The sequence below is a fragment of the Bombina bombina genome, chromosome 7 (assembly GCF_027579735.1).
Source record: "Bombina bombina isolate aBomBom1 chromosome 7, aBomBom1.pri, whole genome shotgun sequence".
In the NCBI taxonomy this organism is placed as follows: Eukaryota; Metazoa; Chordata; class Amphibia; order Anura; family Bombinatoridae; genus Bombina; species Bombina bombina.
In genome coordinates this window covers 196,567,760-196,580,650 of record NC_069505.1, presented here as the reverse complement: position 1 = coordinate 196,580,650, position 12,891 = coordinate 196,567,760, and the positions used below count along the sequence as shown (strand labels likewise).

Genomic DNA, 12,891 nt, shown 5'->3' with positions numbered 1-12,891 from the left:
TTCAGCATTATGTGTGAGCGACGTTTCTTCTCAAATCTTTTAGGTTTGTTTAGAAGGAGAGATTTCCCGTCAGTCCATCATGAACAGTCTGTCTCGTGGTAAGAAGGCTTCGGGTGATCTGATTCCATGGACGGTGTCTGAACAGGTTGGTTTGATTTACTAAATGTTTTTTATGTAGGGTCTTTCCAGTTGTAGTAGATTGAGGTATCGGCTACTGGAGATTTATATACAGCACAGTTTGGTGTTGACAATACTCATTTTATTTTCTGAGAAAACAAGATTCCTAAGCACTCGAAGGGGGTAAAAAATAAATCTTTATTTGAAAAAGATTAAAAACGCATAAGATATGCGAATAGCATGCAGGGGTCTAGGATAAAGGCAATCCTGACGCGTTTCACGCTTCTGTCAGCACTTAGTCATAGGATATAATGCATACAATCCAATTTGATCCTTTAAAGAGGTCACAGCCAATCAGGGGCCAAATTTTGGTCCCTGATAACAGGCCAACCCCCCCACAAAGATAAAGGTGGTATTGTTAGATAAAAAGCTTAATAATATTAGTATGAATAAAACTTATAGAACAAAATCCTAGAAGGATTTGCTCAAAGGATTATAACAGCTTGGAGAAAGGAAAAAATAGTAGTTAAGCCTTAAGAAAAATATCAAATTAAAGATATAAATTATATATATATATATATATATATATATATTATAAACACATATAAAAGATATATACGAAAATATTTTGATTTTCTCTTCAGTTTCAAGACCCAGATTTCGGCAGCCTCTCTGGAGGAAGAGTTGTGCGGATAGCAGTACATCCTGATTACCAAGGAGTAAGGTTTTCACCAGGGCTGATATAGACCAGCAAGATGATTTTCTGTTTTTTGTCTCTCTTGCGCACTTGTGTGTGTGTGTGTGTGTGTGGCCCTTTTACCCGTAAGTTTGTCTGGCTTCTTGTGTCTTTGCGTGTGTCTGTCCCCATATTCCATTTCTGCCATTCTGACCAGGATCTCTTACCACAGATGGGTTATGGAAGTCGTGCGCTACGCTTGCTGCAGATGTATTACGAGGGGCAGTTTCTATGTCTAGAGGAAAGTGTGACTCACAAGCCTCAGGAGATCACCTCAGTCAGCAGTGAGGTCAGACAATCTATTTGCACTTTTGTTTTCTGTGTAAGTTTTGTGTTTCTTGGGATGGGGTTGTTGTGTGACTGTTGTGTTTGTGTCTAGGCTGTGAGTCTCTTGGAGGAGTCAGTTTCTCCACGGAAGGACCTGCCTCCCCTTCTTCTCAGACTTAGTGAGAGGCCAGCAGAGAAACTGGATTATCTTGGGGTGTCCTACGGTTTAACACCAAAGCTGCTTAAGTGAGTAACTGGAGATACCTTGTTGTGCACACAAGTGTTAAAGCTGTTACAGTAACAAAACATAACTTACTGGGCAGTGTAAAGGGTGACGGTGTGACACAAAAACCCCTGTAGTATAACGACAGCGCTGACCCACAGGAGATTAATCTCTCCTCGTGCCATGCACCCAGTGAGGCGCTGCTTGGCTTGTGTGCCCACACTCTTTAATGACCAACGTGCGCTTGTTTTTATAGATTCCAGCTGATATGTGTAGGTTTGTGTGAGCAAGTAGCTTTCACATCACTCTTTTTATGCTTGTTTTGTGCAGCGTTATTTCGGTAGTGTGCTAAGGGAATGTGTCCTGTCACCGTTGGGATTGTGTACAGCAGGGTTTCCTGTCTCCAGTAGTTGTGATGCATTAACAGACATCTGATTTGTCAGCTGAGCTTCACATACATGGACAGGAGCTGGGCAACTCTGCTGTACATGCTTAACTGAATGATGTTACCTTGTACTTGTGGGGCACTTTTATATATGATATAAGGGCCCCCAAATAATTTATAAAGGTAAATTGTAGCTTGAGAGCTGTTTATCTCACTATGTAGGGTTCTGGGTGTGAAAGAGAGACACAGATAATATTATGCTAAAAAAGAGGGTTTCTTTTTCGATTACAAGATATGACGAGTCCACGGATCTTATGGGATATCGCCTCCTGGTCAGCAGGAGGAGGCAAAGAGCTCCACAGCAGAGTTGCATAAATAGCTCCTCCCTTCCCCCCAACCCAGTCATTCTCTTTGCCTGTGTTAGTGATAGGAAGAGGTAAAGTGAGGTGTTGGTTTAGAATTCTTCAATCAAGAGTTTTTTTTATTTTAAATGGTGCCAGTGTGTACTATTTTTTTCTATAGAGCAGCATCTGGAGTAAAAGCCTCTTAGGCTGTGGGAATTAGTGGAGTTTTTAATTTCACGGTGCCTCCCTTGCTTGTGCTGTTTTCTATCTATGGTCTTAGAGAATGTGAACTAAGACTTTACTGTCCTTGCAGGACCTCAGGAGGAAGAGTGGACCTCTTGACGCTGGGGGATCATCATGCTGTTCCTCAGCATGGAGGTAAGTGCAGTCTTTCTCTCTGGGGCTTTTACAGCTTAGCTCAGATTTGACTGTGCTATTCCTCTGTCTGTGAAGGGGCTCGGGTAAGGGCTTTCTTTTCTTGCAGGTGTGGGTTTCATTTGTGAGCAAAATGGGACACCGACACATTTAGATCTCCCAACTCTCTCTGACATATTCAAAGATTAAGATTAAGTTAGAAGCGCTGGGAACAGTTTGCTATCACACGATGGCAGTGTATGGTATGGGCGATCGTTTGTGTATAACTGAAAAAGAAAGGGTTAACATTTTAAACGGGCGGAGTCGGAGGGAGAATTACAATTTTCTCTGGTCGGACTCCGGTGTATGGCAGCACTTTGTTTTTCTTTTTTTTTCCCGGTGTTTGTTTAATATGCCCACGAAGGGCGGAGCCTAATCCTCACGCGCTTCAGCAGCGCAGCTTATCTGTGGGAGTTCCGACAGCGTTTTTTTTTCATTACGACTCCTAAGTCCGCTTGTACTGTATTTACAAGCGTTCTTAGGATCACTGTTTTTGTGGCAGCTGGTCCGTGGAGGTCAGGTAGGAGCCGCAGCAGAGCTACGGCGAGGTGTCTGTTGTTTCTCCAACATAGGTGTGTCCGGTCCACGGCGTCATCCTTACTTGTGGGATATTCTCTTCCCCAACAGGAAATGGCAAAGAGCCCAGCAAAGCTGGTCACATGATCCCTCCTAGGCTCCGCCTACCCCAGTCATTCTCTTTGCCGTTGTACAGGCAACATCTCCACGGAGATGGCTTAGAGTTTTTTAGTGTTTAACTGTAGTTTTTCATTATTCAATCAAGAGTTTGTTATTTTCAAATAGTGCTGGTACGTACTATTTACTCAGAAACAGAAAAGAGATGAAGAATTCTGTTTGTATGAGGAAAATGATTTTAGCAACCGTAACTAAAATCCATGGCTGTTCCACACAGGACTGTTGAGAGCATTAACTTCAGTTGGGGGAACAGTTTGCAGTCTTTGCTGCTTGAGGTATGACACATTCTAACAAGACGATGTAATGCTGGAAGCTGTCATTTTCCCTATGGGATCCGGTAAGCCATGTTTATTACGATTGTAAATAAGGGCTTCACAAGGGCTTATTTAGACTGTAGACATTTTTTGGGCTAAATCGATTGATATTAACACTTATTTAGCCTTGAGGAATCATTTATTCTGGGTATTTTGATATAATAATATCGGCAGGCACTGTTTTAGACACCTTATTCTTTAGGGGCTTTCCCAAAGCATAGGCAGAGTCTCATTTTCGCGCCGGTGTTGCGCACTTGTTTTTGAGAGGCATGGCATGCAGTCGCATGTGAGAGGAGCTCTGATACTTATAAAAGACTTCTGAAGGCATCATTTGGTATCGTATTCCCCTTGGGTTTGGTTGGGTCTCAGCAAAGCAGATACCAGGGACTGTAAAGGGGTTAAAGCTTAAAACGGCTCCGGTTCCGTTATTTTAAGGGTTAAAGCTTCCAAATTTGGTGTGCAATATTTTCAAGGCTTTAAGACACTGTGGTGAAAGTTTGGTGAATTTTGAACAATTCCTTCATGTTTTTTCGCAATTGCAGTAATAAAGTGTGTTCAGTTTAAAATTTAAAGTGACAGTAACGGTTTTATTTCAAAACGTTTTTTGTACTTTCTTATCAAGTTTATGCCTGTTTAACATGTCTGAACTACCAGATAGACTGTGTTCTGAATGTGGGGAAGCCAGAATTCCTATTCATTTAAATAAATGTGATTTATGTGATAATGACAATGATGCCCAAGATGATTCCTCAAGTGAGGGGAGTAAGCATGGTACTGCATCATTCCCTCCTTCGTCTACACGAGTCTTGCCCACTCAGGAGGCCCCTAGTACATCTAGCGCGCCAATACTCCTTACTATGCAACAATTAACGGCTGTAATGGATAATTCTGTCAAAAACATTTTAGCCAAAATGAACCCTGTTCAGCGTAAGCGTGGATGCTCTGTTTTAGTTACTGAAGAGCATGACGACGCTGATATTAATATCTCTGAAGGGCCCCTAACCCAATCTGAGGGGGCCAGGGAGGTTTTGTCTGAGGGAGAAATTACTGATTTAGGGAATATTTCTCAGCAGGCTGAATCTGATGTGATTACTTTTAAATTTAAATTGGAACATCTCCGCATTTTGCTTAAGGAGGTATTATCCACTCTGGATGATTGTGAAAATTTGGTCATCCCAGAGAAACTATGTAAAATGGACAAGTTCCTAGAGGTGCCGGGGCTCCCAGAAGCTTTTCCTATACCCAAGCGGGTGGCGGACATTGTTAATAAAGAATGGGAAAGGCCCGGTATTCCTTTCGTCCCTCCCCCCAAATTTAAAAAATTGTTTCCTATGGTCGACCCCAGAAAGGACTTATGGCAGTCAGTCCCCAAGGTCGAGGGAGCGGTTTCTACTTTAAACAAACGCACCACTATTCCCATAGAGGATAGTTGTGCTTTCAAAGATCCTATGTATAAAAAATTAGAAGTTTTGCTTAAAAAGATGTTTGTTCAGCAGGGTTACCTTCTACAACCCATTTCATGCATTGTCCCTGTCACTACAGCCGCATATTTCTGGTTTGATGAACTGATTAAGGTGCTCGATAGTGACTCGCCTCCTTATGAGGAGATTATGGACAGAGTCAATGCTCTCAAATTGGCTAATTCTTTCACTCTTGACGCCTCTTTGCAATTGGCTAAGTTAGCGGCTAAGAATTCTGGGTTTGCTATTGTGGCGCGCAGAGCGCTTTGGTTGAAATCTTGGTCGGCTGATGCGTCTTCCAAGAACAAGCTACTAAACATTCCTTTCAAGGGGAAAACGCTGTTTGGTCCTGACTTGAAAGAGATTATCTCTGATATCACTGGGGGTAAGGGCCATGCCCTTCCTCAGGATCGGCCTTTCAAGGCAAAAAATAGACCTAATTTTCGTCCCTTTCGTAAAAACGGACCAGCCCAAGGTGCTACGTCCTCTAAGCAAGAAGGTAATACTTCTCAGGCCAAGCCAGCTTGGAGACCAATGCAAGGCTGGAACAAGGGAAAGCAGGCAAAGAAACCTGCCACTGCTACCAAGACAGCATGAAATATCGGCCCCCGATCCGGGACCGGATCTGGTGGGGGGCAGACTCTCTCTCTTCGCTCAGGCTTGGGCAAGAGATGTTCTGGATCCTTGGGCGCTAGAAATAGTCTCCCAGGGTTATCTTCTGGAATTCAAGGGACTTCCCCCAAGGGGAAGGTTCCACAGGTCTCAGTTGTCTTCAGACCACATAAAAAGACAGGCGTTCTTACTTTGCGTAGAAGACCTGTTAAAAATGGGAGTGATTCATCCTGTTCCATTGAGAGAACAAGGGATGGGGTTCTACTCCAATCTGTTCATAGTTCCCAAAAAAGAGGGAACATTCAGACCAATCCTAGATCTCAAGATCTTAAACAAATTTCTCAAGGTCCCATCTTTCAAGATGGAAACCATTCGAACTATCCTTCCTTCCATCCAGGAAGGTCAATTCATGACCACGGTGGATTTAAAGGATGCGTATCTACATATTCCTATCCACAAGGAACATCGGTTCCTAAGGTTTGCATTCCTGGACAAACATTACCAGTTCGTGGCGCTTCCTTTCGGATTAGCCACTGCTCCAAGGATTTTCACAAAGGTACTAGGGTCCCTTCTAGCTGTGCTAAGACCAAGGGGCATTGCAGTAGTACCTTACCTGGACGACATTCTAATTCAAGCGTCGTCCCTCCCTCGAGCAAAGGCTCACACGGACATCGTCCTGGCCTTTCTCAGATCGCACGGCTGGAAAGTGAACGTGGAAAAGAGTTCTCTATCCCCGTCAACAAGGGTTCCCTTCTTGGGAACAATTATAGACTCCTCAGAAATGAGGATTTTTCTAACAGAGGCCAGAAAGACAAAGCTCCTGGACTCTTGTCGAATACTTCATTCCGTTCCTCTTCCTTCCGTAGCTCAGTGCATGGAAGTGATCGGGTTGATGGTAGCGGCAATGGACATAGTTCCTTTTGCGCGCATTCATCTAAGACCGTTACAACTGTGCATGCTCAGTCAGTGGAATGGGGACTATACAGACTTGTCTCCAAAGATACAAGTAAATCAGAGGACCAGAGACTCACTCCGTTGGTGGCTGTCCCTGGACAACCTGTCACGAGGGATGACATTCCACAGACCAGAGTGGGTCATTGTCACGACCGACGCCAGTCTGATGGGCTGGGGCGCGGTCTGGGGATCCCTGAAAGCTCAGGGTCTTTGGTCTCGGGAAGAATCTCTTCTACCGATAAATATTCTGGAACTGAGAGCGATATTCAATGCTCTCAAGGCTTGGCCTCAGCTAGCGAGGACCAAGTTCATACGGTTTCAATCAGACAACATGACGACTGTTGCGTATATCAACCATCAGGGGGGAACAAGGAGTTCCCTAGCGATGGAAGAAGTGACCAAGATCATTCTATGGGCGGAGTCTCACTCCTGCCACCTGTCTGCTATCCACATCCCGGGAGTGGAAAATTGGGAAGCGGATTTTCTGAGTCGTCAGACATTGCATCCGGGGGAGTGGGAACTCCATCCGGAAATCTTTGCCCAAGTCACTCAACTTTGGGGCATTCCAGACATGGATCTGATGGCCTCTCGTCAGAACTTCAAAGTTCCTTGCTACGGGTCCAGATCCAGGGATCCCAAGGCGGCTCTAGTGGATGCACTAGTAGCACCTTGGACCTTCAAACTAGCTTATGTGTTCCCGCCGTTTCCTCTCATCCCCAGGCTGGTAGCCAGGATCAATCAGGAGAGGGCGTCGGTGATCTTGATAGCTCCTGCGTGGCCACGCAGGACTTGGTATGCAGATCTGGTGAATATGTCATCGGCTCCACCTTGGAAGCTACCTTTGAGACGAGACCTTCTTGTTCAGGGTCCGTTCGAACATCCGAATCTGGTTTCACTCCAGCTGACTGCTTGGAGATTGAACGCTTGATTTTATCGAAGCGAGGTTTCTCAGATTCTGTTATCGATACTCTTGTTCAGGCCAGAAAGCCTGTAACTAGAAAGATTTACCATAAAATTTGGAAAAAATATATCTGTTGGTGTGAATCTAAAGGATTCCCTTGGGACAAGGTTAAGATTCCTAGGATTCTATCCTTCCTTCAAGAAGGATTGGAAAAAGGATTATCGGCAAGTTCCCTGAAGGGACAGATTTCTGCCTTGTCGGTGTTACTTCACAAAAAACTGGCAGCTGTGCCAGATGTTCAAGCCTTTGTTCAGGCTCTGGTTAGAATCAAGCCTGTTTACAAACCTTTGACTCCTCCTTGGAGTCTCAATTTAGTTCTTTCAGTTCTTCAGGGGGTTCCGTTTGAACCCTTACATTCCGTTGATATTAAGTTATTATCTTGGAAAGTTTTGTTTTTAGTTGCAATTTCTTCTGCTAGAAGAGTTTCAGAATTATCTGCTCTGCAGTGTTCTCCTCCTTATCTGGTGTTCCATGCAGATAAGGTGGTTTTACGTACTAAACCTGGTTTTCTTCCAAAAGTTGTTTCTAACAAAAACATTAACCAGGAGATTATCGTACCTTCTCTGTGTCCGAAACCAGTTTCAAAGAAGGAACGCTTGTTGCACAATTTGGATGTTGTTCGCGCTCTAAAATTCTATTTAGATGCTACAAAGGATTTTAGACAAACATCTTCCCTGTTTGTTGTTTATTCAGGTAAAAGGAGAGGTCAAAAAGCAACTTCTACCTCTCTCTCTTTTTGGATTAAAAGCATCATCAGATTGGCTTACGAGACTGCCGGACGGCAGCCTCCCGAAAGAATCACGGCTCATTCCACTAGGGCTGTGGCTTCCACATGGGCCTTCAAGAACGAGGCTTCTGTTGATCAGATATGTAGGGCAGCGACTTGGTCTTCACTGCACACTTTTACAAAATTTTACAAGTTTGATACTTTTGCTTCTTCTGAGGCTATTTTTGGGAGAAAGGTTTTGCAAGCCGTGGTGCCTTCCATTTAGGTGACCTGATTTGCTCCCTCCCTTCATCCGTGTCCTAAAGCTTTGGTATTGGTTCCCACAAGTAAGGATGACGCCGTGGACCGGACACACCTATGTTGGAGAAAACAGAATTTATGTTTACCTGATAAATTTCTTTCTCCAACGGTGTGTCCGGTCCACGGCCCGCCCTGGTTTTTTAATCAGGTCTGATAATTTATTTTCTTTAACTACAGTCACCACGGTACCATATGGTTTCTCCTATGCTATTATTCCTCCTTAACGTCGGTCGAATGACTGGGGTAGGCGGAGCCTAGGAGGGATCATGTGACCAGCTTTGCTGGGCTCTTTGCCATTTCCTGTTGGGGAAGAGAATATCCCACAAGTAAGGATGACGCCGTGGACCGGACACACCGTTGGAGAAAGAAATTTATCAGGTAAACATAAATTCTGTTTTCTAGGGGATTAATAAGCATTCCTTTATCGGGTTACATAGTAAAAGGGATAAAAGACTTAGTACACATCTGGTTTTTTTTTTGTTGATCATTCAGGATCATTCTGTGACAACCTGAGATAATTTATATTTAAAGACACAGTACTCAGTTTATAATTAACAGAGTCACGACCAGGCTGGCCTTTATTTTTTGTGCAACATGGAGGATCTGGAACACACTACATGTGCTATGTGTTTAGATGCCATTGTGGAGCCCCCTGTTACACTTTGTCCCTCATGTATTGAGAGAGCCTTACAATGTAAAGAATTTTTTTTTTTTAATAAAGACATGTCTGTAGAAGGTTCTCGGCCTGATGAAGGTGAGGGTATGCCGCATCTTTCTCCCCAAGTGTCACAGCCTTTAACGCCCACGCAAGTAACGCCCTGCTCTTCAACAGCATCTGCGTCATTTACTCTGCAGGATATGGCTGCAGTTATGTCATCTACTCTCACAGAGATTTTAGCTAAGTTGCCAGTGTTGCAAGGCAAACGTAGCAGGGCAGAAACCCATGGGGCCCCTGCGACTTCTGATGCTTTCATGGCTATCTCTGATGTACCCTCTCAGACCTCTGAATTGGGGGGTAGGGAGACACTGTCTGAGGGGGAACTGTCTGACTCTGGAAGTGCGTTGCCCCAGACAGATTCGGACGTCATGTCTTTTAGATTTAAGCTTGAACACCTCCGCCTGTTACTTCGGGAGGTTTTAGTGACTCTGGACGATTGTGACTCTATTGTGGTACCTCCAGAGAAATTGTGTAAGATCGACAGATATCTGGAAGTTCCTTCTTATTCCGATGCTTTTCCGGTTCCTAAGAGAATTTCGGAAATTGTTACACAGGAATGGGAAAGACCGGGCGTCCCGTTCTCCCCTTCCCCTATGTTTAAGAAAATGTACCCTATAGCTGACACCGTGCGGGACTTTTGGCAAACAGTCCCTAAGGTGGAGGGAGCTATATCTACCCTGGCTAAGCGTAAGACTATCCCTATTGAGGACAGTTGTGCTTTCAAAGACCCTATGGATCATGCCGAACCCTTCAGTCCAATCCTCGGCCATCAGTGGCTCAGTGCATGGAGGTAATTGGATTGATGGTGGCGGCAATGGACATAATTCCGTTTGCTCGTTTTCATCTCAGACCTCTACAGCTGAGCATGCTCAGACAGTGGAATGGAGATTATGCAGATTTGTCTCCTCAGATACCTCAGGCCGAACTGATAGATGCCTTGGCAGTTCAACCTAGCTTATGTGTTTCCACCGTTTGCTCTCCTTCCCTGGGTGATTGCATGGATCAAACAGGAGAGGGCTTCGGTGATTCTAATTGCTCCTGCGTGGCCTCGCAGGACTTGGTATGCCGATCTAGTGGACATGTCCTCTCTGCCGCCGTGGAAGCTTCCATTGAGGCAGGACCTTCTTATTCAGGGACCCTTCCATCATCCGAATCTAATTTCTCTGCAGCTGACTGCTTGGAGATTGAACGCTTGATTTTATCTAAGCGGGGGTTCTCTGATGCGGTCATTGATACCTTGATTTAGGCACGCAAGCCTGTTACTAGAAAGATTTACCATAAGATATGGCGTAAATATCTTTATTGGTGCGAATCCAAGGGCTACTCATGGAGTAGGGTTAGGATTCCCAGGATTTTATCTTATCTCCAAGAAGGTTTGGAGAAAGGTGTTACGGATACTGGGCTGCAAGGGTTTAATCAATACCCCCTACAACCTCACCCCTGTTGTTTCTCAGTGGAAGCTTTGGTTTCCTTGTTTGTGAAGAACTAGGGTATGACCAGGAAAATTCTCCTAGGCTGGCCTGGCTCCTGGAACTCCCGGTCGGCTGCCCCACCACGGACACCCGCCTAACCCCTCTCAGACTGTCCGGGCTCCTGGAACTCACGGTCGGCCACAGGACAGCAGGACACCCGCTAACTTTAACCCAGGTCGCTCCAGCAACCATGTGCCCCAGGGAGGACAAAGGATTAGTAGCCCCTAGGGAGGACAAGAGGTGGGGGAATTACCGAGGGGAGCTGCTTTGGGAACCGGGGGTTTTGGACACCCATAACCCAATAACTTCAACGGACTGTAACTCCGGTCCCCAGTAACGAATCATGCTGATTTTTGGACTGTGGCATCTGGGGACCGAGAGTGCCGCCGCTCCACCGGGATCACCCTGAAACCGCCACCCCTAGGTATTGGGATTATGTGAGGCTGTGGCTCCTATGGAGGTGCCGGGCTGTCTGGAGGGGCGGGAATGGCGGGATAACTGTGGCTTTGTCTTCTGTCTTATCAAGATGAGCTGTCTGTTTAAAAGGAGTGTGTGTTTTCATTAATATCAGTTCTTGTTTTCACCTGTCTAGTTATTTGGGTGGGCTCCTGCTAGAATCACTTTCCTGAGCTACATAGTCACTTGTTCCAGGCAGAGGAAGGACCCGGTCGACGACGCTACCCCTTCGAGGTAGCAGGGTATCAGTCACATTGGTGGCAGCGGTGGGATGCTTCCAACTTCCTGGGACATTCAAACCACCAGCTAGAAGTAATATTGAATGGAGACTTGAGGAAAGATGCGGGTACCAGGAACAGAACTACCCCCCCCCCCCCAGAGAAATGCTGGGAGAGGACCAGGCGGCCGGTGGGTCGGATGATGACCGGGGCAATGAGCTATCCGTTACAACACCAAGTTCAGCCCCAAGTACAGTATCTACTCCGGGGACATCCACGTCTGATGTACAGCGTGAAGTGCAGTGGCGGTTGGCGTTATATGACACCCAGCTACCAGAGGAGGTCATCACCAAGATCGTTTCGGATGTTACCCAGCTCAAGTTAGAAGAAATCCACCAGTCAATAGGAGGGGCTCCATCAGCCCATGGAGTGCCGGCTCTTTGGCCGCACAAGCTACCCCATAGGGCCTTTCAAGCCTACAAGGAAGAGGAGGAGGATATTGACTGTTACCTTCCGGTCTTTGAGACCCAATGCGAACTGCAGGGGGGAGCCTATGCCGATAGACTGTTCTGATCGGTAAATTGTCAGGGCAGGCTTCGGCAGCTTTCCACACTACCCATCTGAGGACCAAAAGGATTATAAGAAGGTGAAAGACTGTATCCTTGCCCGATATGGGCTCACACCGGAGGCCCACCGGCAGAAGTTCCGGGCACTAAGGAAGCAGGATGAACAGCCTTTCACAGAATGGACCCACCAACTCACCCGGTCGATGAGGTCCTGGCTAGCCGGCTGCAAGGCCACTACTGGCACAGTGGCACAGCTTTTTCTATTGGAACATTTCTATAATCATATTCCAGTCGAGATTTAAGAATGGGTCCAGGACCGGCGGCCCACCACGGCTGTCCTGGCAGATCAGTACACAGATGCCAGCTGCCAAGTTTGCTCTGCCCCACAATAAACTCCCCGCACAGCTTCGGTGGTAGTCCGACCACCAGCGGCTACCAATAAGCTTCCGGGCCATCTGGCCTTTGTCCCTCCGGCCGAAGTCAGGGACTCACGGGGATGTTTTTCCTACGGGCACCACGGCCACTTCAGGCGGGAATGCCCCAGTCGGGTCCGACAACAGCCACCCACTCAGCCAAGACACCTCCAGCCCACAGCTTGGGTGAGAGCTACCGCCCCAACCTTCCCAGCCACTGCCCACTATGATTATGCACCAGCTGACTATCCTGAATGGGCTGAAGAGGAGGTTGGCACCCTACAAGAAGCCTACCTGGCATCCACAGACAACCGTCAGCACCACTGCCAGACCGTTTGGGTTAATGGAAAGACGGCTCAGGGATTACGGGACACTGGATCCACCATTACCCTGATCCAGCCTCATCTGGCCTCTGCTTCTACCGCTACTGGGAGAACTCTTGTTGTTCGAGTGGCCGGAGGTGCCACGATACGAGTCCCTATGGCCTGTGTCCATCTGGCTTGGGGTGCTGGAGCCCGCACTGTGGACGTGGCCATTATGC

At 46.3% G+C, this 12,891-nt stretch overlaps 1 protein-coding gene across 1 annotated transcript in view; it reads left to right on the top strand.

The window, feature by feature from the left end:
* The window catches only part of NAT10 (N-acetyltransferase 10), a 144,010-nt gene that overhangs the window by 115,243 nt on the left and 15,876 nt on the right, over window positions 1–12,891 (top strand). The window contains exons 17-20 of the mRNA XM_053689328.1: window positions 44–145; window positions 762–836; window positions 1,026–1,142; window positions 1,233–1,366. Of these exons, the coding sequence (XP_053545303.1) occupies window positions 44–145; window positions 762–836; window positions 1,026–1,142; window positions 1,233–1,366 (428 nt within the window). The remainder of the gene's footprint in view (window positions 1–43; window positions 146–761; window positions 837–1,025; window positions 1,143–1,232; window positions 1,367–12,891) is intronic.